This window comes from Camelus bactrianus, chromosome 1 (genome assembly GCF_048773025.1).
Source record: "Camelus bactrianus isolate YW-2024 breed Bactrian camel chromosome 1, ASM4877302v1, whole genome shotgun sequence".
Lineage (NCBI taxonomy): Eukaryota > Metazoa > Chordata > Mammalia > Artiodactyla > Camelidae > Camelus > Camelus bactrianus.
In genome coordinates this window covers 45,057,753-45,082,177 of record NC_133539.1, presented here as the reverse complement: position 1 = coordinate 45,082,177, position 24,425 = coordinate 45,057,753, and the positions used below count along the sequence as shown (strand labels likewise).

The 24,425-nt window shown below is 37.2% G+C and overlaps 1 protein-coding gene and 1 non-coding gene across 9 annotated transcripts in view; one reads left to right on the top strand and one right to left on the bottom strand.

The window, feature by feature from the left end:
• The window catches only part of CBLB (Cbl proto-oncogene B), a 259,796-nt gene that overhangs the window by 194,751 nt on the left and 40,620 nt on the right, over nt 1-24,425 (top strand). For all 8 annotated transcript variants that reach the window (XR_012506666.1, XM_074362754.1, XM_074362784.1 and 5 more), the window contains 3 exons: nt 4,108-4,311; nt 19,486-19,671; nt 21,179-21,544. Coding sequence is in view for 7 of the 8 variants with exons in the window: in XM_074362754.1 (XP_074218855.1) it covers nt 4,108-4,311; nt 19,486-19,671; nt 21,179-21,544 (756 nt within the window). In the remaining variant the exon portion in view is untranslated. The remainder of the gene's footprint in view (nt 1-4,107; nt 4,312-19,485; nt 19,672-21,178; nt 21,545-24,425) is intronic.
• LOC123612554 (U6 spliceosomal RNA) lies at nt 2,688-2,794 on the bottom strand. Its single transcript, XR_006719823.2, has one exon. It is a non-coding gene; the product is annotated as a U6 spliceosomal RNA (small nuclear RNA).

The following is a 24,425-nucleotide window of genomic DNA, read 5'->3' as shown; positions in this document are numbered from 1 at the left end:
TGCTCATGTTACTTTTTTTTTTTTTTTTTTTTAGTGGCATTTAACTTATTTGAACTAAAGAAAAACGAAAACAGTTCACTCATTTCTCCCACCACCTGCCCCCCTCATCTGGCAACCAGCAATCTGTTCTCTGTATTTGAGCTGACTTTTGTTTTGAATTAGTTAATTTTTAGATTCCACATATAAGAGAGAACATGGTATTTGTCTTTTTCTGACTTATTTCACTTAGCATAATGTTTCCTTGATGTCCAGCCATGTTGTGGCAAATGGCAAGATTTCATTATTTTTTATGGCTGAATTATATTCTGTTGTACATACATGCAACAATTGTTTTATCCATTCATCCATCTGAGGTTGTTTCCGTACCTTAGCTACTGCAAGTAAAGCTGCAGTGAACACGGGGGATGCAGTTATCTTTCTAATTAATGTTTTCCTTTTCTTCAGTTAAATACCCAAAAGTAGTCTTGCTGGATTCTTAGTAGTTCTGTTTTTAGTTTTTGTGGGAACCTCCGTACTGTTTTCCAGTTCACATTCCCACCAACAGTACACAAGGATTGCCTTTGACCACATCCTCTCCAGTACTTGTTATTTCTAGTCTTTTTGGTAATACCCATTTTAAGAGGTGTGAGGTGATCTCATTGTGGTTTTGATTTGCATTTCCCTGATGACAAGTCATGTGTCTTGCAACTGTTCATGTAACTGTTTACCATCTGCATGTCTTCTTTGGACAGATGTCTATTTAGAGCTGCCCATTTTTCAATCAGTTTGTTCGTTTTTTGCCTGTTGAGTTATATGAGCTCTTTATATATATTGGATGTTAATCTGTTATCAGATCTATGATTTGTAAATATTTTCTTCCATTCAGTAGGTGACTTTCTCATTTTGTTGATGGTTTCCTTTGCTACATAGAACTTTTTAGTTTGATGTAATCCCACTTGTTTATTTTTGCTTTTGCTGCTTTTGGTTCTGGTGTCAGATTTAAAAAATCATCACCAAGACCAGTGTCCGGGCGCTTACCACCTATGTTTTCTTCTAGAAATTTTATGGTTTCAGTTCTTTCTTTCAAGTCTTTAATCCATTTTGAGTTAATTTTTGTTTATGGTGCAAGAATGGTCCAGTTTCTTTCCTTCATTCCTTCCTTCCTTCTTTCCTCTTTCTTTTTTTCTTCTCCTTTTCTTTATTTTTTGTAGCTATCTAATTCTCCCCACACCTTATTGAAGAGGCTTTTTCCTGATTGTATATTCTTGGCTCCTTTGCTGTACATTAATTGACCATATATCATGGGTTTATTTCTGGGCTCTCTATTCTTCTCCAATGACCTACGTGTCTGTTTTTCATTCTGGCTCTGCACTGTTTTAATCACTGTGACTTTGTATAGCTCTGCTTAGGGCACAGAGTACCACTTTGCATCCTTCATGTATTAAAGACACAGGGGAAAGTGATCTTTTTTGCATCTTGCTCTTACATGTTAAAACTGTCTGTTTGAAATTATCTTACATAGATCTGTAAGAAAAGTCAGAAAAGTCAGTGCAGGCACACAATAGGAGTCCCTTTTGACTTTTATAATAAGAGGATTGCACCTGGATGACAACATATATCAAATATGCACTTGTATTTAATGTTCTTATTATTAAAAGATAGGATAAAGTTTAGCTTTCCTTAAATATTTACCCCTGTGCTAGAAAATAACAGTGTAAGATGAGAGAATTAAGTATCAGTTTTCTCATCTGTAAAATGATGGAGCAAATAATTAAGTTGCCTTGAAGCCCACAAGACCTGAACACATGTAGCGGTAAACATCAAAAGATTCGTATTAGCCTTAGTTCAACTACCATCTTAGTTTAACTATTTTACTACTCTTAACGTTCCCAAATTATGTAGCAGTAGGTGAATAAAGAATTGTTGCAATTTCTTTTCATTAACCAATTCAAAAGCATTTGTTTTTATTTATTTTTTTTTGGCAATTTGTGTGGCAAAGAGTATGTTCCATTTGTTAATTAGAGTGATGCTTGGGAAAGAATAAACCACCCACCACAGGGTCTGCCGCAGAGTGTAGGCTAAGTAATAGTTTAATGAGAGGAGAGCGAGAGTGTGCTTTCACCGCTGATCACAGAATCTCTGTAAGGGCAGGCAGATCACAAGTTTCTCATCACACCAGGTGGATGGGACAGTGTTGAGTACTGAACGGTTTCTTGAAAGATGTAAACTCTCTTTTATCCCTTGTCTCATCTCTAAAATGATGCTCATTTATCCCGTTTCTACTTTAAAATGATTTTATAATTCTTACTATTTTTAAATAACTTACTTTCTAAAGTCAGGGTATAATGCAGAAACAAAAATACGGTGGTGAATATCAGATACTATCTATCTCTGGAAGGCAGCATTACCTGCAAGGCAAAAAAATTGTTTCCCTCTCAATTGTGAATTCTTTTTGTGTGTGTGTATATACGTGTATGGGTATACACACACACACACACACACATAGGAGTACAGTCAGTTTATAATGTGTCAGTTTCTGGTGTACAGCATAATGGTTCAGTCATACATGAACATATGTATATTCATTTTCATATCTTTTTACCGTAAGTTACTACAAGATGAATATAGTTCCCTGTGCTATACAGTATGAACTTGTTGTTTATCAGTTTTATATATATTAGTATCTGCAAATCTCAAACTCCCAATTTAAAAATATGAAACGTTTCATGAATTTGCACATCATCCTCGTGCAGAGGCCATGCTAATCTTCTCTGTATCGTTCCAGTTTTAGTATATGTGCTGCCAAAGCGAGCACTATTCATAGGTTTTATGTTTAAATGAATTCAGTGCTCACACTCAGTCCTTTCCTCATACATTCCCAAATTAGGTTCTTTATTTTAAATGACACTTTAGTTGGTTAGATTTTATTTTCAAGGAGAACTCACAGGGGTGAGTTTTCTTAATACTGTTCACGTCTGAGAACGAAGGCTCTCAGCCTTTATACTTTCTCAGCAACTTGGCTGGAATTAAGATTCTTGGGTCACTGTCTTTTTCTCAATTTGGGGGACAATTATCCTTTGTCTTTGAGGACTGAGCGTCACTAGAGAGAAAACTGAGCCACCCTGATTCTTCCCATTTGAAGATGACTTATCTTTTTTTGAAATTCGATAACTAGAATATGTCTAGATATCTAACTTTCTCTTGAAATTAACCTTGACATTCAGCAGTTAGAATGTGTTTTAGTGTCCAAGTTTCTGCTTCAGTTTTTCCTGGAACATAATGTAAAGTAACATTTAGCTCCTGACTTCAAGAAATGAGCTATACACCAATTGTGAATTCTTAATACAGTTTCTGAGAAATGGAATTGGGAGATTTTGAACAAAAAGTCAATAATTATCAATAAATGAATTTCTGGCCCAAACTCATTTGCTGTATTGTTTCAAATGCAAGATGAGGACAAAACTTAATATCTCACTTATTACTACATTCCATGTGAGCTGTGTCAGGATGCCAGGCTCTCAGGACAGGTGATTTCTAAGAATACGTTTATTTTTTCCTAATGATTGCTTATAAATCAAGACTTTAAAAGATCTAGGCAATTAAAATGGAAATATTTAGACCTAGTTATACGCACAGGAACTTTTCCAGAATTCATTTTGAAATAGGCTATTCTAATTGATACTACTAATTATTTATAATGAATTTTTATCAAAATGTCCTTTTTATAGAATTCTTATAGAATTCTTTTTATGGAATGTTTACTTAGCACTAGTGTCTTTGGTAAAGAAGGACAAGACGTGACTGAATTTCCAGTTTTCTGCAGGACTCTTAAGTTTTGATACATTAAAATTATAAAAGTGAATATTCAGTAAAATAAAAGTTAGGCTCCTTTTCTTTAGCAAATCAAAGGGTTTTAAAATTTTTTTCTTCAAAAATTTGAAATTTGAAATACTGAACATGTATTTTTTTGGCTCCCTAATCCAGCCACCTTTAAGACACATCTTTTTCCACCTTCTACCCTAAAACCATTTTTTTTTTTCGGCAACTACTTTTTATGATTGTAGAACATTGGCCCCTCTCGGTACTGTTTTGTTTGAACAATCAGCGCATTTTTGTGTGTGTGTTCAGGAGTCAGACGGCCAAGGCTGCCCCTTCTGTCGCTGTGAAATAAAAGGAACGGAGCCCATAATCGTGGACCCCTTTGATCCGAGAGATGAAGGTTCCAGATGCTGCAGCATCATCGATCCCTTTGGAATGCCGATGCTGGACTTGGATGACGACGATGACCGAGAGGAGTCCTTGATGATGAATCGGTTGGCAAACGTTCGAAAGGTAAAACTAGAAAACACAGGCTTTTGTGGGGTGGTGTGTGGACCTGAAAAAGAAACGATGCTGTCACAAGTGGGGTTTGACTGAGTGCACTTGAGTTTGAGAAAGATTCCAGAATCAAAAGAAAGGTGAAGATATAAGTAATGTTGGAAGGCTGATGGAATCACAGGCTGAGAAAGAACTAGATTATTCAAAGTACTCTTCCTGCTTTTAAACTTCAAAATGAGAGATGGGGAGAGCATTCCTGCAGAATTGAATATCTTCTGAGATTGGCAATAGCACATCGACGAAGAAAAATTTAAGAAAGGAAATAATTCAAATTGGAAAGGATAAAACTGATTAAAAATAGTCTTTGTTGAAGTCTAAAAGTGTCTGAGAGTTTTCTTAGCAGGAAAACCAGCCTTCTGTTTGGCTACTAAGAGGGCACATAAGATTTACCTTCGTGAATTCACCGTAGTCTGGAGTTTGCTTATCAGTGTTGCCACCTCAGAAAATTGACTTTCTCAGTTCACTGGGAATGGATGCTACTGCCCGGTTGGCGTTTTTATAACCAAGCCCACAGGAGACTTGTCAGTGAACCAGAATGCCAGTTGAGTAATTAACAAACCAGAAATATAATGATCAAGAAAGACAGACTCTTAGCTTTCAGGCTATTCTCTGTATAGGAAGATACATGAAATTCAGATTACATTCAGTTATCTTCGCTCTTAAATGAGAGAAATGGCACTGAGTGATATGAAAGGGTTTGCAAATACAGTATGAAGGTGCCCCCCCTTCCTCCTGACTCACGGCAGGCGTGTTTTATCAATCACGGTCGTCATCCCTGCTGAGCTCAGACTTGGCCTACGCAGCCTTCTAGAACCTCCACTGTGGTTCATGCGGACTTGGCAGGTCCCATGAGACCTGTCTGCTCTCTCAGCAGAGTGGTGATGATGTATAATGGCACAGACTGTGGTTGCCATATGCATCTACCTCTGTGGTAGGGGAACGCTCTGTGCAGAGAACAGATGAAGCATTTTGGGGGTTACCCATTCTTTAGGTCTGTGTCAAAATTTACTTCTTGGCCTCCTGCATTTTCTGTGTTCCAATGTCAATGTTACATGCTCAAAAAGGACTTACCCTTAGAATTTTTCACATACAGATTTCTGCATATGGAGATACATTATCATCACCTGCTCTCAAATTTTACTTTGGCCTGCCACGATTTTTATTCTTCACCTCATTGGCTTTTCATAAATGTCATGATTTAACTCTCAGAGCATCTACTCTGGATTCCCACCCTTTAGTCCTTTAAACTACATTCAGTGTTTCGTTCTGAAGTTTGTGTTCCCTTTGGCTCAAAAGATGGAAGAAAGGAAGTAGATATTTCTCAGTAACCCTAAAGAATAAACAAGAAGAAAAACTTGAAATAGGGAATTGAGACTTGATTTTAAGATACACTCTTAGTCACTGACCAATGTTAATGCCATCTATATGAGCAAAACTTTTTCACATGTTTTATTCTCTCAGCTTGAAGAGGTACATATTCTCATTTTTCAGATAGGAAATGAGGCTCATGCGAGTCATGTGACATGGCTGCATTAGTAGGTTGTAAAGCCAGGAATTCAAAGCTGCTGGATAAAAATAGTGATATACTCAACACTCCATATGTAGCTCTCACATGCAGAGTGATGAAATGATTTCTACCAAGTCAGATCATGGAGTGTATCCTAAAACTTGTCATATAGTCTTATTAAATTTAATTTACATTGGTGATAAAATAGTAACACTTCAGATTTCATTGAGCTGGCATTGTTTTAGGTTCTTAAACCCTTGATCTCATTTGATCATCACACCAATCCAGTAGAGAAGCACTGTTATTGTCCTGTTTTACAAAGGAGGAAATCGAAGAAGAAAGAGATGAAATACCTTCCAGAGATCCCAGCATTACTCCATAGCAGAACTGGTGCTTTATTCAGAGTCTTCCTGACTTCAGAACTGTAGTTGTGAGCCATCATGCAGTATGCCTCTTGTGCCCTCTTTGAAACATGTCACACGCCTTGTACGTGATAGAGCATCACTACCTGTCCTCTGAAGGTCTTTTCAGTTCTGTGGCATAATGTGCATCACGAATAATTACTCACAGTGAAGTTTTAACCAGAAGTTAAAAGTAATTTGAATTGTGATCTGTTAGCGTTAACCTATAAAGATATTAAATGCTCTATACCTACCTAATTGGACCCCCAAACACCAGACCAATTCATTTAGGCCCTACTAATCGATACATAAGTAACTATCACATCTGTTTTCCCATATGGTAGTTGAATGTGGCTATTTAAATGTAAATTTAAAATTAATAAATTTTAAAATTTTTGTTCTATTACACTCAACATATTTTAAATCCTCAGTAGCCTCTTGTGTCTGGTGGCTACCATATTGAACTGTACAGATACAGAACATTTTCTGTAGGTATTGGAATATCTGTCATAGACAGATATAGTAGAAATATCTCATATCCAGTGGAGAATCCTATTGGACAGAGCTCTACTGGATCACTACTGCAGGTTCTTATTAGAGGAAGCTAGGGCTTGGTGCGAAAGACCTTTACTTTTAATTTAGTAACCTAATGATCTTAGCTTGGTCTGGATACTTGACTATGATCTAGCACTGGAATCAGCAACCTATGGCCTGTTTTTGTTTGTTTTTCTGTGAGCTAATAATGATTTTACACTTTAAATGGTTATATATATATAAATGAGTTTATGAACACCTACGTAATTTCCTTGATTTTGTTTCTTAGCTTGCACAGCCTAAAATAATGACTGTCTAGCCCTTTAAGAAAATGGTTGCAGTCCCCTGGTCCAAGGCACAGTAAAGCATTTCAAGAACGTTTACTGAATGCATGGATAATAGGGAATGACAGAAAAGTATTTGAGAAACATACCACAGCTCAAGCAGTTCAAGTGAACTAGGTGGTAATGTTTTCTAGCTAAGAAAAGGGCATTTCAATTTTCTTTACCAAATGGGTTTTCGTCTTTCAGTGACTCATATCAGAGGATGGGGAGGGAGCAAGGCCTCAGGAGTAATTCTTTGGAGAACTTTGTATACCTTACTGCTTGGGGGAAAACGGTGTTTGTCCTATATGAGTTTGAGAAAGGTTGCTGTTCCGGCCTGTTTTCCAACAGGCTCAAGGAGAAGCTTGAGCTGGGGTTCAGAAGCGGCACTGGCAACTGAAGGGAGTCACTGGTAACGTAAAATGAGCACAGAGCGTTCAGAGGTGACTCTCGTGGTTTCCCCAGTCTTTTCACCCACCCTCACAACCATGTGTATGTTTTTGTTTTTGTTTTTTTTAATTTTGAGCATTTATTTGGTGGTTTTGGGGGTTTTTTTCTATTTATTTATTGAAGTATAGTCAGTTACAATGTGTCCATTTCTGGTGTGCGGCACAGTGCCCCGGTCATGCATGTGTATACACGTATTCGTTACCGTGCATGTTTTGTTCTCTCTGGCACGCTGGTGAGCTTTCTGTCCAGGGAGCTCCGAGACTTCGGCGTTGATCTTCTCTTTAGTTTACTCCCTGAAGAGAAGACTGGTGCTGTCAGACATCACCGTCCCCGAAGCCCCAGTTTAGGGGCTTCTGTGGCAGTCAGCAGTGTCATTTCACAAAGCTTTCACCGTAGCCGGTGTTATTGCTGAAATTTCCTGTGGTGGTAAGAGATCGGAGAAATTCAAAGAACTTGTAATTATTTGTTTTTAAGTTGAGGGATATTTCAATTAAATGTCTATATGCACAAATTGTGAATTTTATAATATTTCATCAATCACTGCCACTTAACTTTCAGTAAAACCTAAATTTTACTGTAGATATAAGCGTCAATTCTTTCTAATTGGGGAAAATATTGCTATGACATTATGTTCCCACAGGACCTTATGGGTACTTCTGTTGTAGGAGTTACTCTAAATTGTGATGCTTTTTATTTAGAGGACTGTCTTCTCCATTAGACTGTTAATTCTTAAGGCCAGCGCCAAAATCTTACTTATCTTTGTGTTTCCTGGTACCTAAACACACTCAGTAGATATTTATTAAGTACAATAATAAATGCACATGCATGTTCACGTGGTCTTTGAGAGCAGTGGGCTGATCTTACACATCTTTTTCATTCCAATCTGGAGGCTGAATATGTATGTACAAAATGCTAAATTTGAGACTCTTTTTCAGTTCTGTTTCACAGTTGATGTTGTAAACAGATACCACACATTTTGACATAATACCTCTTCTACCTGATTTTCTTCCTCTATTTTTTTCATTCTGTTGCCTCATTCATTCATTCGTTCATTTAAAAAATACTTCATTCCCTCAACTCCAAGAATGACTGTCAGTCATTGTCGAGCAGAAGGAATCAGTTTTCTTTTATCTGCCATTTGAAATACTTATCTCCATCTTTCTCCTCTTTTATGAGTAGGTTGATGACTATATTGTGAAATTGTTTCTGTCTGTCTTAAGCATACTGCATTCTTTAAATTAGTAATGCTTCCATCATTGCATAGAGAACTGAGCTATTTGTATATTCCTGTTACCATGGTGATATCCTGCAGCTGGAATTTATAAATAGCATACTGAACATACAGAATGCATTTTTGTTTGTTTTGTAAGTTCATTTAGTACTGTTAATCTTACAGAAGCAAATAGAGCCTATAAATCTACACTACAGTGTATTGGTTGCCTTCCTTATTAGCTATTTTATGAGTTTCACTAGAAGATGTTTTACATTTTGCTTGAAATTGTATCATTGCCTGAGTTTTCAAAGCTGTCAGAATTTCTAGGATAATTGGATCTGAATGAGCCCTTAGAGGAAGTCCAGAGTGTGACTGGTAAGATCATATCCTTCTCTCTGACTTTAGTCAGATCAAAGCTAAGAAAAGGTGTCTGTTGCTAGTCAGAATTTTGTTTCATTTTGCCAGAGGTCCAAAGAATCTCAACAGTTCCTTAGCAATTACATTGATAGAACATACTTTTCACCAAATACATAAAATTACAAACAAAATAAATAAGGATTTGATAAAAATAAATATTTTAACAGGTTGATCTAGTATGTGAACCGAGATTAATTCCTTTGATCTTAAAGATCGTTTTCTTAAGAGGATTTAAAATTGGAATGAATGGCCACATGAGAAGAAAAACAGGTGTGACCAGGGGACAAAGGAATTATTCTTCTTTTATCTTTTTTACATTCTCCTAATGTTGCCACCATCAATGAAAATACATATTGCTAATTTAATATATCATCTGATTCTTGCTTTTCCTAATAATAACGTGTGAAGAAAGGATCCGGAGTACTCCTGGTCCTGAGGAAAGAGTTCATGTGTGTAGATCAGTGTTTTTGCAGTGTTTTCAGGAGAGCGTTACCTTTTTAATGTGACTTGGATTCCAACCATAGGGGTGCAGTCCATGCTGGAACTTGTAAGGATAAAATTCACCCCAAAAGTGAAATTCAAAAATACCAATAGACATTCAAATGTAGAACATGGTTCTCAGCTGCAAGCAGTTCTGCCTCCTGAGGGTGTTCAGAAATATGTGCGGACACTTTAGGTTTTCACAATGACTGAGAGGTGGGGGGAACCACTGACATTTAGTGGAGGAGGTTAGAGATGTGAAACACCCTGCAACCCATGGGACAGTCCCTCCTAAGAAGAATTACTCTGACCACATGCCCATGGCCTCCCCTCCCCTCCCGCTGTACCACACAGGCAGAGTCAGGGATGACAGTAAGCAATCCCAAAGTCACAGGTTCATTGTTTGCTGTTTAATTGCATTCTATTTCCTGGTCTTCTTAAAGCTCTCCATGCAAGATAGTAGCACTTTCTTTGATTAACAAAGAAAAAAACTGCCTTGTCTAAATACAATATGATGCTGTAGGGGACCTTGAAGACATGGTACATATTCCTCAGAAATGGCTTGAAGATGTAGTAGTTTAGGAGAAGCAAGCGCTTGAACTCTGGTGCTTAGTTTGGGGTTGGCCTCCAGAGGTGGACTGAGCTCTCGGCGGGCAGAGGCCGTGCTCTGCCCCTCTTTCATTCTCAGAGGCTTGCATAGTGCCTGACACACAGTATATGACATTGAGAAAGTGGTTTTGGGGTTTTTTTCCCCACTGGATGATTATTGTACTGTTCTTAAGAGAGCTGTGGTCCTTGGAGTCCAGCAACTTGGGTCCATGTTCTAGTTTTGCTACTTAGTGTCTGTGTGCCTTGCATTGGTGATTTCGCTACCTGTGCCTCGGTGACCTTGTCTGTGAAACCTTGCCTCTTAGGGTTGAGGTTAAATGAGTTAATAAATGTAACGCTGTTGAACACTGCTGTGTACATAGTAAATGTTAAGTATTAGCTGTTAGTAACATAATTTTTTATATAGTGTTATTTAAAACTCCTGAAATATTGCTGTATTTCTGAGAATAAAATATCAGTATTTTTAAGATGTCTATGGGAGCTTTTTCCTTTTAGATACTGTCACCTGTCATTCTTTAGGAAGAAATAGACATCACAACTGGATTGACGTGGCAAGAGGTGGCTTGTATTTTTTAAGTACATTCATGTCTACATAGTTATGGTTTCTTTGCATGGCCATATTAAAATATTTACTAGAAGACTATCGTTTAGGTTTAAAACTCAGAGAAAACAGAGTTGCCAGCATTGTCAACTGACATACTATTTTAAGGACGAAATAATTTAGATAAAGCTTACAGTAGTTTTATTTTCTACATAAGTAATTTGAAATGATTACGTATTCTCTGAAGTAGGGTGAAGGACTTCAGTCACTAAATAGTAGCTTAATTTTCAAAGAAGCTTAATTGGTATTTTGCGGGCAATCGGGGTTTCACATGAGGGCATTTTTCAGTGACTAGAATTAATTCCCTTAATTCCCAGAATGTTCTTGTTTTTCAGCCATTTTTATGGAAATATTTCTAAGTTATATGTCACCCTTCCCTGACTTCTCAAAATTGGCTGTGCAGCTGAGTGAACCAAAGGGCATAAGAAGCCACCACAGTCAACATGACAAACTTCTTAAGGCTTATGTTTTGCTGCAAGATTTAAGGGGAGTGTATACCAACAGAGGAGAACCGTAAATTTGAATTAAAGTCACATATATATATTTGGATCAGAATGTGAAATTCATACAAATGTTTAGAGTAAAACGTGAAACTTCAAAGAAATTCCAGGGCTAAGGAGGCTGGTCACAGGCTAGGATATTACGTTCTTCTTATAAAAGGTACTTGAAGGAGAAGCCGTGCTGCTCTGCGTAGTTAATGCTGTTTAGCATTTTAATGGCGAGGGCCCTTGGGGTGATTCCACGTGTGAAGCTGTTTGCACTTCTTTAAAGTAGACCTGATTGGGAATTTTATCCGCTGCCTCCCTGTCAAACCTCAGAGAAGTCAGCATTTCTCCGCATGTAAGTTTCTATTTTCCTTTTCTCCATTGCTTCTAATTTGGAGTATCTAAAAATTTACGTAAGTTATTAGTGGACTGTAAACAATAATAATTTAAAATATTGAACCTCATTTTACACACAAATTAAATGTCCATATTCTCAGTAAGCTAGCAAGATACTTACTTAGGCTCTGTTCTTACAGGGAGAAATGCATCAGAATTCTTTCCGTTTAGGTAGACTTTTCTCTTTTTTTGGTTTTTTTTTTGTTTGTTTGTTTTTTTATTTTGTATTTTCAGACTTTTAGAGCAGTTTTAGGTTCACCGAAAAATTGAGGGGAATGGACAGAGATTTCTCACATACCTTCTGCCCTGCTCAGGCGTAGCCTCCCCCACTTGCAACATCCCCCACTGGAGTGACTACATTTGTCATAACTGAAGAACCTCCATGGACACGTCATTCTCATCTAAAGTCCATAGTTTACAGTAGGGTTCACTTCTGGTGTATGTTTTACAGGTTTGTACAAATGTATAGTGACAAGTATAGGATCATGCAGAGTATTTTCACTGCCCTAAACATCCTCTGTGTTCTTCCTGTTCATCCCCTGACCAAAGCCCCCAGCAACCACTGGTCTTTCTACTGTTTCCATACATTGGCCTTTTGCAGAATGTCATATGGTTGGAATCAGGCGATACATAGCCTTCTCAGATTGGCTTCTTTCACTTAGTAACATGCATTTAAAATTCCTCCATATCCTTTCACGGCTCAACATGGCTCTTTTCTTTTTAGTGCTGAATAATATTCCATGGTCTGGATATACCACAGTTTGTTATCCATTCAGCTGCTAAAGGGCATCTTGATTGCTTCCAAGTTTTGGCAGTTATGAATAAAACAGTTACAAACATCTGTGTGCAGGCTTTTGTGTGGACGTAGGTTTTCAGCTCCTTTGGGTGAATATCAAGGTGTTTGATTGCTGTATTGTATGTTAAGAGTATGTTTACTTTTGTAAAAACCACTAAACTGTCTTCCGAAGTGGCTGTACCATTTTGCATCCCCACCAGCAGTGAAAAAGAGTTCTGTTGTTCCACGTCCTCATCAGCTTTGGTGTTGTCAGTACTCTGGATTTTGACCGTTCAGAAAGGTGTACGGTTGTATCTTATTGTGGTTTTAATTTACATTTCCCTGATGACGTATGATGTGCACCATCTTCTCATATACTGATTTGCCATCTGTATATCCTTGGTGAGGCATCTGTTAAGGTCTTTGGCTCATTTTAAGAATCTGATTGTTTTCTTACTGTTGAGTTTTATGAATTCTTTGTATATTTTAGATAACAGTTCTTTGTTAGATGTGTATTTTCCAAAGGGTTTCTTCTAGTTTGTGCCTTATCTTTTTATTCTCTTGATAGCTGCTTTCACAGAACAGAAATTTTTAATTGTCATGATGTCTTATCTGTTATTTCTTTCATGGATGGTGACTTTAGCATTATAACTAAAAAGTGATCACCAGGTACAGGGTCGTCCAGATTTATCCTATGTTATCGTCTAGGAGTTTTATAATTTGGCAATTTACATTTACGTTTTGGTCCATTTTGAGTCACTTTCGTGAAGGATGTAAGGTCTATGTCCAGATTTTTTTTTTTTTTGCATATGAATGTCCAGTTGTTCAGCACCATTTGTTGGAAAGACTGACATAGCTCCATTGTATTACTTTTACTCCTTTGTCAAAATCAGTTGACTGTATTTTGGAGGATCTATTTCTGGGTTCTCTGCTATGTTCCATTCGTGTGGTGTTTGTCTCTCATTTTGCCAATACCACATGGTCTTGATTAGTATAGCTTTATAGTAGGTCTTGAAGTCACGTTGTATCAGTCCTCTAACTTTGTTCTTCTCCTTGACTGTCATGTTGGCTGTTCTGGGTCTTCTGTCTCCATCGAAACTTCAGAATCAGTCTGACCATACCTGAAAAGTAACTTGCTGAGGGTCTAACTGGGATTGCTTTCCATCTGCAGATCAGGTTGGGAGGACTTTTCTTTTTCAACTCTGAGTTTCTTCCTAAATTCCTACAGGTTGAGATTTCTGGAAATGTGGCTGTGGATAAGTGCCAAATGATTGTATTACTCTTACGCACATTCCTAATAGAAGTTTCTTTTTATTGTCAAAAAGGGAATAGTGGTACAGTACTGCAAAACAGACAACGTAAGTCGTTACCTATACTATAAATTACATATGGAGGGGTGGGTGTGTGTGTGTGTGTGTGTGTGTGTGTGTGTGTGTGTGTGTGTGTGTGTGTGTGTGAATGTTTCTATAATGTATACCTTCAGAATAATATTCTGCATAGGCTACTATTTCAAAGTCTTTTCATTTTGTTATGTTCACAAATTAATATGAGAAAGGACCAAGAGAACAGTTAGTAGTAAAGAAAATATTCAAATATTTAATTTTTTTTCTATTTTATTAGAATATTTTTTGTGATAAAAGCTTTATCAGTGTCCTTCATTAATTTTCATGCATGTAGAGAAAAATGTTGTCCTTTTAATCATCCTTAATAATACGTGTATCTACCTTGTTCAGATAGGAAAATTCATTAAGTGAAAATCTTCTTAGAAATATTATAAAAATGACTCTGATTATCTCTGGGATTGTCAGAACTCTCATCATATTAGTAATTGGAGAGGTTTTCTCTTGTCCTGTTTTTAATAACAGCCTAGCTAGGTTTGAAGTTTCTCACCAAATGTTTTGCCATTTCCATAATAATGGATCTTATTAAAGCTTTTATGAAATCACTCTTTAAAAGGTGTGGATAAAGTGAAGAGTGACTAAAATAGAATGAGTCCCCGAATATTATTGGTAATTGCTAAGCATGCTGAGATGGACTTTTAACTACTTGGTCCTTTTCTCTAAGGATTTTCTGTTTAAATTGCACTCCGGATTTCTCTATTCCTTGTGATAGTCATTAGCATCCTATTCTAGGTGCTGAAGAATTCTGTAAATTTTGTCAGAGAGGGAAAGGATGGCATTTATTCATTTCAAGAAGCAAAGGGTTGGGAAAAATTGATGAGAATGTAGACATAAAAGAATTGACTGTGGTCTTTAAATTTCTAGAGACCCGGATTCCAGTCGGTTAGATGTGCTCATCAACTACCAGGATTAAAGAACTCAAGAGAAATTGTTAGTTAGATAGGCGGGTGTGATGATAATGCAGGCGGGAATCACGGCACCCAGCTTGTGTATTTTGAAAGGAGCTGAAATGAACAAAGATCATTTATTCTGAAGTTCTGAAAGCAAGTATAGTACTAGGGAAAAAAAGTGAGAATTACCTAAAATCAAGATGAAGGATTGGAATTAGTTAGATCATCTATCCTGTAACTTGAAAGGATGATTCCATAAATGATTTTCTTTATGTTTTGCAATAAATTCTGCACAGTTAGTACTGTGTCCACATCCTCCTCCCTGTACTTCACTAGTTAATTTTTTCTTAGCTTTCCTTTTTCTTATTCTCACCTGATAAGAGTGGACAGATAGAGATGAAGGAGTGACAAAGAAAGGATTTCATTTAAGGCAGTGGCAACAAAGGTGTGATCATTTTAAGAATGCCTTGATTAATATACTTTTTATTGTGCTAATTAGATTTTATTTATTCATTAGGAGAGTAGAACCAGAAAAGCAGAGGTAAAAATCTCTGCCATGAAAAAAAAAAAAGAAAACAAACTGGGAAAAAAATATTTACCACAGCTGAAACAGAAAGAGGGTAACTATGTGATCATATAAAGAGCTCATTCGGATCAGTTGAGGGGTAAACAGAGGAATGTGATGGATGGTGAGACAAAGAGCATAACATGCATGAGGCCTTGTGTTAGGCTTCTTTCCTCCTTAGACTTTCAAATAGGAAGGGAAGGAAAATATAATTGGTAATTACTTACATAAATTAAAAGTAACCTTTCATGTGACCATCTACTAAAAATGTTTACACAGGTTCATGCTTAGCATTTAAATTTCACCAGCATTAAAAGTTAATGCACTAAAAATAAACTTACCATATTATACAGCAATCCCACTCCTGGAATATATCCAGAGAAAACTTTAGTTCAAAAAGGTTCTTGCACCCCAGTGTTCATAGCAGCACTATATACAATAGCCAAGATATAGAAACAGCCTAAATGTCCATCAACAGATGATTAGATAAAGCATACACACACACACACACACACACACACACACACACACACACACACACACACACACACACACACAGTGGAATATTACTCAGCCATAAAAAATAATAAAATAATGCCATTTGTAGCAACATGGTTGAACCTGGACATTGCCATTCTAAGTGAAGTAAGCCAGAAAGAGAAAGAAAAATGCAGTTTGAGAAGGGGAGGGTATAGCTCAGCCGTAGAGTGCATGCTTAGCATGCATCAGGTCCTGGGTTCAATCCCCAGTACCTCCATTAGAAAAACAAGTAAACAAACGTAATTACTCCCTTCAAAAAATAAATTAAATTAAAATAAAATAAATATTTTTTAAAATGCCACATTATATGTGGAATTAAAAAAAAAAAAAAAGACAAGTAGTGAACTTACTTACAGAACAGATCAGACTCACAGACATAGAAAACAGAGAAGTGGTTACCAGAGAAGTGGTGTGGGAAGGGATAAATTGGGAGTTTGTGATTGCAGATACTAACTACTTTATATGAAATAGATAAACAGCAAGTTCATACTGTATAGCACAGGAAACCATATTCAATATCTTGTAACCTCTGGTGAAGAAGAATATGAGAACAGATGTATGTATGTTCCTATGTGACTGAAGTATTGTGCTGTACACTGGAAATTGACACAACATTGTAAACTGACTACTTCAATTTAAAAAATTAAAAAGTTAATGCAGAATTTCAATACCATTGTTGCAGAATTGTTCATAGAGATGGCAAAAATGCTTCAGCAAAGAATAATGCATTATTATCTAAAGGGCACTATTAAATTATCTACTTTTACATGAGAATTTTACTATAATTTAGGAGAGCTCTGGAAAATGAAACAGTTAGACCACATAGTCAATAAAGATAAAACACTTTTTGTTTCTTCACATACTAATATGTCCTCCATAAAATTCTTCTAAGCCAGTTTACAGATACTGTGATGCTTCAGAATGAGTTAGATTTTCAGGAGGACACTGTAAAATCATCTTGAGAGTATAGTGTGAATTGTTCTAAGCAAGGTCTGCTTCAGATGACCTTCACAGAACTTCAGAGCGTGCTGGTCTTGAAGTTCAAGGTTATTGCTGCACCACGCACAGTGGTTTGGATGTCTGTCCTGAGGATTTTCAGTATACCCTTTCAGTATCTTAACAACTCACCCATTTCAAATCAAGTCCATCTCATTATTTAAATATACTCGGAATTTGGTAACTGCTTGACTGTTGATAATTAAAGCAGAGGTCAAATTCTCAGGGCAGCGGTGGTCTGTTTGCTCTGTCAGAATTCTCTTTCCTATTCCAGGTAATTAGGGAAGCAGAGAGACAGCTGTGGGTGAGAAGTGCTTGGAGGAGCACAAGTCTCATTCAGCAGTCTTTGCATTGTATGCACCTAGCACTGAAAAACTTCTCCACAAGTAACTGAAAGCATGAACTGCTGTGTATTCTCTGTACCTATATGTAAAAATTATTTAGGGTAGGAATTGTGTGGATAGCTTTGCTTCTTGTATCTTTTTTTGTAAAGGATAATAACCAGGTCATCAAAGCATTTTTTCATCAGGTAACAGTTTCGCTTGTTCTCAGAGAATGTAATTATCCCTAATGGGAATTATGGAGAGTTAGGTGTCCTGTGACGTCCCCTCACTGAATTGCTGTAATAGTGTGATGCATGTAGTTTGACACCAGGATTTTTTTTTTTTTTCTGTTCTGTCTGTGATCATTTGGGTGTCGGTTTTACTCCATAAGGTTCAAATTCATGACCATGTGAGGCTCCATGACTTTTGGGGTAAAACTGTCATTTTATCAAGAATGACTGGCTGCATTAAAATCAGCTTCTGCCTATAGTTTCTGCTTTTTCTCCTTCTTCTGAGTAACAATTGAATTTTTTTTTGCCTTATCACAAGGTAAGAGATATAAAAAAGAATCGGGAAATTAATGAAAAGTTTCTTAAAATTTACGTGTAAAAGTGTATCTAAATTTACTGATCTACTTTAAGTTATTTGGCACCTATTGAGACAGACAAAGAATTGACAGTTCAGCAAAGTCATGACAATATTCAGGTATACATGAGGTATGATCTGGAAACTTCTGCTTAGCCACTCAGATTTATTTTTAAAAAGCCTTTACAAGGGGGGAGCGTAAGTCCCCACTCTTTTAGTGTGGGCTGCACATAATAACTTCCTTACAAGGAGTCCATTAAGGGAAGGGGGAGGAAAAGTAAGTCCCTTCACAAGGTAGAAACCTTCACAGTCAGTATGTCAGCCAGTTAGTCAAGGTCAGGATCACCAGTGATGCATCATTGATAGCGTGGACCCTTGATGTGATGTGGATCCAGTGTTATTTTACCAACATGGTCTTACTTTCAAAAACCTGTAACTCCATTCTAATTACCAGAAAACCATCAAACTCCAATTTTAGGAAATCAGGAAAAAACCACACATGATGTAACTAAGTGGACATGAAGACAAACTTTCAGTGAAGGACAGAAAGGCTGAATCTTTCTCACTGTTGCTAAGGTAGAAATTAAACTGTCAGTTGACACTGACTACTCTTGTAAAAGTGAGTATTGTTAGGGGGAAAATGACTTAAAAATAAGTTTAAAACTCTTTATAAATACTAGCAATTAGGAAACAGATGAATATCAAAACATGCTAGATTAGTGTAGGTATAAAAATTCTCCAAAGAGCTGGGAACTTAGCCTTGAAAAGGAAACTGCCTGATATTTCAGAACAGAATATTGTCTGTCCTAGTGAGACTATCTGACTATAATTAGGATAGCTTTTATATCAATTAGGAATCAGGTTTTGTCACACTAAAAAAAAACAAACAAAAAACCCAAAAAACTTCAAAAAGTAGAAAGGATTACCTACATAGAGATCAAGGTACTTGTTAATGGTTTTTTGATGCTGTTTTATTTACCAGAAAACATGGACTCCCTGTAACAGCATAGAAATAGATCAGGTTTTTAGAAGTGCAAACGTTCCCAGATTTAATTGCTTTTAAAGAACATTTAACTTGAGAATTTCTTTTCCATGTGAAGGCTTGGGGAAAAGTATTTGAGTGTAAAGCTGTTTATGTTAAATACACCAATTTTTTTAAACCCTGTCTGATTTAATTGGTTTGCTGAAAAGCAGATTATGCACCAGGTACATATTTTATATGGAACGAAATGACTTCTAAGTTCTAGAATGTACCATAAACCAGAGACCTAGGAAAACTAGAATACAAATAATCAAGAACAATGTGCATTATTGCATTGCGTGTTTCTGGTTTCCTCATAAAACAAAGACAAGTTTCTAGAAGAATGCCTGCATTTGATTATTTTTAAGCTACACTTCTGCTGTTCTTTTCCTAGACCCTTCCTGCAATACGCAGGAGAACCGAATCCACTTACTCTTTACATAATACTGCCCTTGAGGGACAGTGCGAGCGCTTTCCATCTATTAATCAGAGTAAACTGAGTGAGTTTATTTTAACAGATGTTCAGTGGATTCATTCTCACAACCACATGTCTCAAGAACTGAAAGGTATACACTTTACCCATCAAATAAATAGCATCGTTCTCCTTTTATGCTCTAGTGCACTGACAGGCAGAACTCCCCCGTCACATCACCAGGCTCCTCTCCCCTCGCGCAGAGAAGAAAGCCACATCCAGACCCTCTCCAGATCCCACACCTCAGCCTGCCACCAGTGCCGCCTCGCCTGGATCTCATTCAGAAAGGCATAGTTCGGTCTCCCTGTGGCAGCCCAACGGGTTCACCAAAGGTAAATCAGCTTTATCAGGAGCCCAGAGACTAGTTTTATGTGATGATTATTGATTGCTCGGGTTTTTAAGATTCCATCACTCATATTTCTTGTGCTCTTGTTTATGAACAACTTTGACGGGTCTCTCATTTTGTTTATGGAGATCTACTCTCATATTCCTCACTTTGTTACTGTAAAAGTTACATAATTGTTCAGAGCAAGCACATGTGTATAACAGCCCCCAAATCTGCTAAAATAAACAGTAAAGCAGGTATAGTCACTCTGTAAAATGGATTTAAAAGGTCATTGTATGTATTAAAATAAATTGCATGCTCTCATTAGATAATATTTTACACTCATTTTCATAGTGTCACGACAAGAAAAATGTTATAGGAGCATATTTGCATAAGGGCTTAAGATTTGATGGATTGTCACCCATGTTTCAAGGTGACTCAGAAGAGGGAATTGTATGTGCTTTTTATACCTGAAGGAATTAATTACAAAGAGTTTCAGTATTTGCAAAGTAATTACATTACTGTTTAGTATTAAAGACATAATTCTATCTGTAAATCTAAACTCATAGTTTAATTCTGTGCGGATTTTTTCCAGATATTATAAGGACTGTAAATATAAGGTTTTAAACATTAATCCCATTTGGTAATAATGCTTTATGGTCTACAGCTTGTTGGAAGCACAGTATTTTAGTTATATTGGCCTTTTCCCCATCATAGTTAAAACTTGGTTTTAGGATCATGTTAAGACTTTTTAGGATGTTATTTAGTCAGAATTATGTAAACAGACAACACGTTCCTTTTTTCTTTAATATTTTCTAACAACAAAAGCGCAAATCATTGATCAGATGAACTATGTAAATAAAAATAGAACCTGTGAAAGTCACATAGATGCAATTCAGGAACTCATACCTTCATATTTTCACATAAGAATCAGACTAATTTTTAAGAATCCATAAAATTCAAGTAAGGTCTATAAATACTGTTGCTCTATCATTTGTGATTGTTCACTGCTCTGGTAATAACTGGTGAAACACAGAAACCGAGCACATTTGGCCCTTGTCAGTTGCTCTGTCTTGCAGTGGTGAGCACTTTCCAGAGATATTACAAATCAAGTTGATCTTTAAAAAAGTAAAACAACAGCTTTGATGGTTTCTGCTGACTCTCTTAAATCATAGAAACATGGAAATATGATGACTCATTATTGTTTTGATGTCAACCAGTGAAAATCACCGTATGATTTTGATCTACTTTTTCCTAAAGTCTTTATAATCCTAACATTTGAGTTTATATGTTCTTTTTCTACAAAGAAATCCTAATGAGATATATTGGAGTTTTTCATTAATTTTTAAAATTTTCATTAATTGGTGATAAAGGAAGCTCATTAAAACTTGGCATAGGAATCTAATAAAGCTCTATTATGGCTTAGAAAACAAAGGCAGTGATACACCAATCTGGAAGTCATTTCAGTGCCTGGAATGCCTTTTAATTTTTTTTTCCCTCCTATGTCTCTTTAGTCTTCTCCTTGCATGGTGAGAAAACAAGATAAACCACTCCCAGCACCACCTCCTCCCTTAAGAGACCCCCCTCCCCCTCCCCCTGAGAGACCGCCCCCAATCCCACCTGACAACAGACTGAGCCGTCACTTCCATCATGTGGAAAGTGTGCCTTCCAGAGACCAGCCGATGCCTCTTGAAGCCTGGTGCCCTCGGGATGTGTTTGGGACAAATCAGTCGGTGGGATGTCGACCCCTAGGGGACGGCTCTCCCAAGCCTGGAATCACAGCGAGTTCAAGTGTGAACGGAAGGCACAGCAGAATGGGCTCTGACCCTGTGCTTTTGCGGAAACACAGACGCCATGATTTGCCTTCAGAAGGAGCCAAGGTAAGAAATATGCAAAGCAGAAGCTAAACAGGCTGCTAGTCTCCTGATAGGAGGCAGCGTAGAAGGTCGGGCAGTGCTTCCTTGCCTGGTGTGGTGCTTCCCTGCAGCTCTTTAATTACCTCCAAGTTATAAATAATCGGAAGCTCATTAAAACTTGAACTTAAAAGAAGTCAGGAAGAAAGTCCTAAGTAATGACTTAATTTTAATATGAAGACACCACACAATTTGCCAGAGATTTATTTCACCTTCCCTTATTTCATCTGCCCCAATTTTTTTCTTATTAATTAGTTGACTGTGGCAGAATCAGCACTGCTTTTTTTTTAACTTCTAGTTCTTTCTAGTTTGAAAAAAAAAAAGCTGTATAATTATAGTATATCATCAGTCAATCATTGGAATTGTTGCCTGGGACAGGACATGTTAGGCAGCCAGGTAAAAATGAACTTGTCATACATAAAAACACCAAGTCCAGCTCATTGTTAACAAAGCAAACTCTTTCTCCATAAAACTGGAAGAGACACACACATGTTGAGTTCTAGCAAAAAGGGTATCATCACTGTCCTTTATATGTACAGGAAGGAATTGAAGCATCCAGGGAACCAAGGAGGCAGCAGCTAGAAATCACTGTGATTAGAACTCCTGGCAGACCCTGGGCAGAGCTGTCCTGTAAGGTTTTCCAGTATTTGCTTCCATGATAATTTTGACTCAGATCAGCCATCGCCATCTTCCGTCAGCTGAAGGAGGCGCTTTACCTCTTTTGAAGACTGTGATATTAAAGTGTGCCTGTCTCTTCTGACCTTAAGCTATTGTTGTAGGGGAGGACTTTGTTCCTTCAAAATAATGGTTTGTAGTTGGTGAGTTAATAAACAAAGACGTGTGAGCTGTGACAGGTACTCGGTGTGTGTGCACGCGTGTGTACATACATGCCACACGTGGGAAGGTGGGTCAGGAGTGATAGCAGTAGCCTGGGTAGCATGCGTTCGGAGCAGAGCGGGGGAGTCGTGGTGGTTTGCCATAGCTCTTTGCTAGTGACTCATCTGGGTACCTTTGGTCTTTTATCTGTTATCAGTATGAAGGTCTGTAAAGGTTTTCTCCGGGGTCATCTACATGTGATGTAAATGGAAGCTTTGTGGATGCTAGCAACTTACTACCTCTTTGCTCCCAACTCCACTTACTTCCCTTGCTTTATGAAATGGAATATGGATAGTTTCTAGAATAGTTACCCTTCAAACATCTAAATTCCCAAAACCCTTGATTCTGGAGTAAAACCAGGAATAACAGCTGGACATAGAGTTTCAGAGTAAGTTGGCACAGTTGACATTTTCGTTCAAAATAGTTGTCCATTTTTAAAAATTTAAAAACCAAAATCATCATCTGTCATCTCTTTGAGCCCTGCCTCTCTCCTTTTATTGAGCACAGCTACCGACGGACACTTGGCAAGCGCTCAGTCACTGGGTTGCCCGGTTATTCCAGTTCTTAAGCTGATGATAGTGGAGAGAAGGGTATATTCATGCTGGGGTTGGAGGTGGGCGAGGGGCAGGAGAGGCTTGTAGGTGACGACATCTGTGATCGACAAGGAGTACGGGCAGTCTTTTTCATGTATTTTTCCAACGCTAGCCTTCAGCCAAAGGTAAAATGTCATTTTCTTGTTTAAAATAGGATTTTTTACTCTTTTAGAAAAGTAATAATTTTCTATAGGTAGATCCTATATTCACAGTAAGGGGGTTTGACAAAGGAGAGGGGAGAAGAGGAAGAGGAAATGATTTAAAAAGAGTCATATTAATGAAGATGGTAAATGTTACAGGGTATTCTCACCCTCCATACCTAGTGTGCAGGTTTTAAAATTTTTTATCATGGGAATAAAGGGTATGGGGACTTAGATATTTGGAGGCTGATGTATTAGCTTCATATAACCCATCAGTCTCTCCAAATGTAAGCAAATACATTTTTGTGTCACATAGTAACAACTGTTGTTTAGTTGTGTTCTCATTAAACACCTCAAGTTAAATATCATCTTCCCATTTTAAAGATAAGAAAGCTTAGGTGAGTGCTGCAGGCACATCTGGAATACCACAAGGGGAATTCATGAAACTAGACATCGTGTAAGTGGAGTGACGACCTTCTCCCCTTCACCTCATGTACTCCGTCAGGGTGCCACTTCCCATCATTCGTTAGAACCATTTGGCCTTTTTATTTGCATCTTCACTGGATAAATTGTAAGGGAAACAAGAGTAAATTAAATTCTAATTTCTCCATTTGCGAAAAAAGCCCTCAAAGTCATAGTTAAAATAAAGTGTAAGAATTTTCTGTGACTTTCATTTACTCCCTTTTCTCTTCCCCCTCCCACCTAGCATAATCAGATTAGCTAAGGTAATACTTTACTTTCAATACAAACCTGCAAGCTAACAGTTATTAGGTTTATTTATCTTGTTTTATTTTATTGGTAATAGATTTCTTTCCTATAGGACTGTTTCCCTTCTCTGAAATTCTAGCCAGATTGTTGACCTGTTCCCTTAATAAATATTTTATTGGCTAGATATTGTTATTGTTGATTTGTTTGTTTTAATTATCTGAGGTGAAAATATTTACGCTAAAGTGTTTGCAGATATCATTGGAAACTTGAAATGTATCTCCTTATATCTAGATACTAACACTGTGTCCAACTGTATTTGTTCCTCTTGAAAGATTAAGAATGCTGCTGTTTCTTATGTGATAAAACCTATCTCTGACGTGTCATGTTACTTCTGGAGACATTGTTCTAAAATAACCCTGCATACAATAATCTGTTGAAGATGTTGCCAGATAAATACATCAAATGAGTCCACTTTTTGAGATTGTGGCTTTTGCTCTTTCGGTGGAGAGGCACATGTTTAGATGAATGACC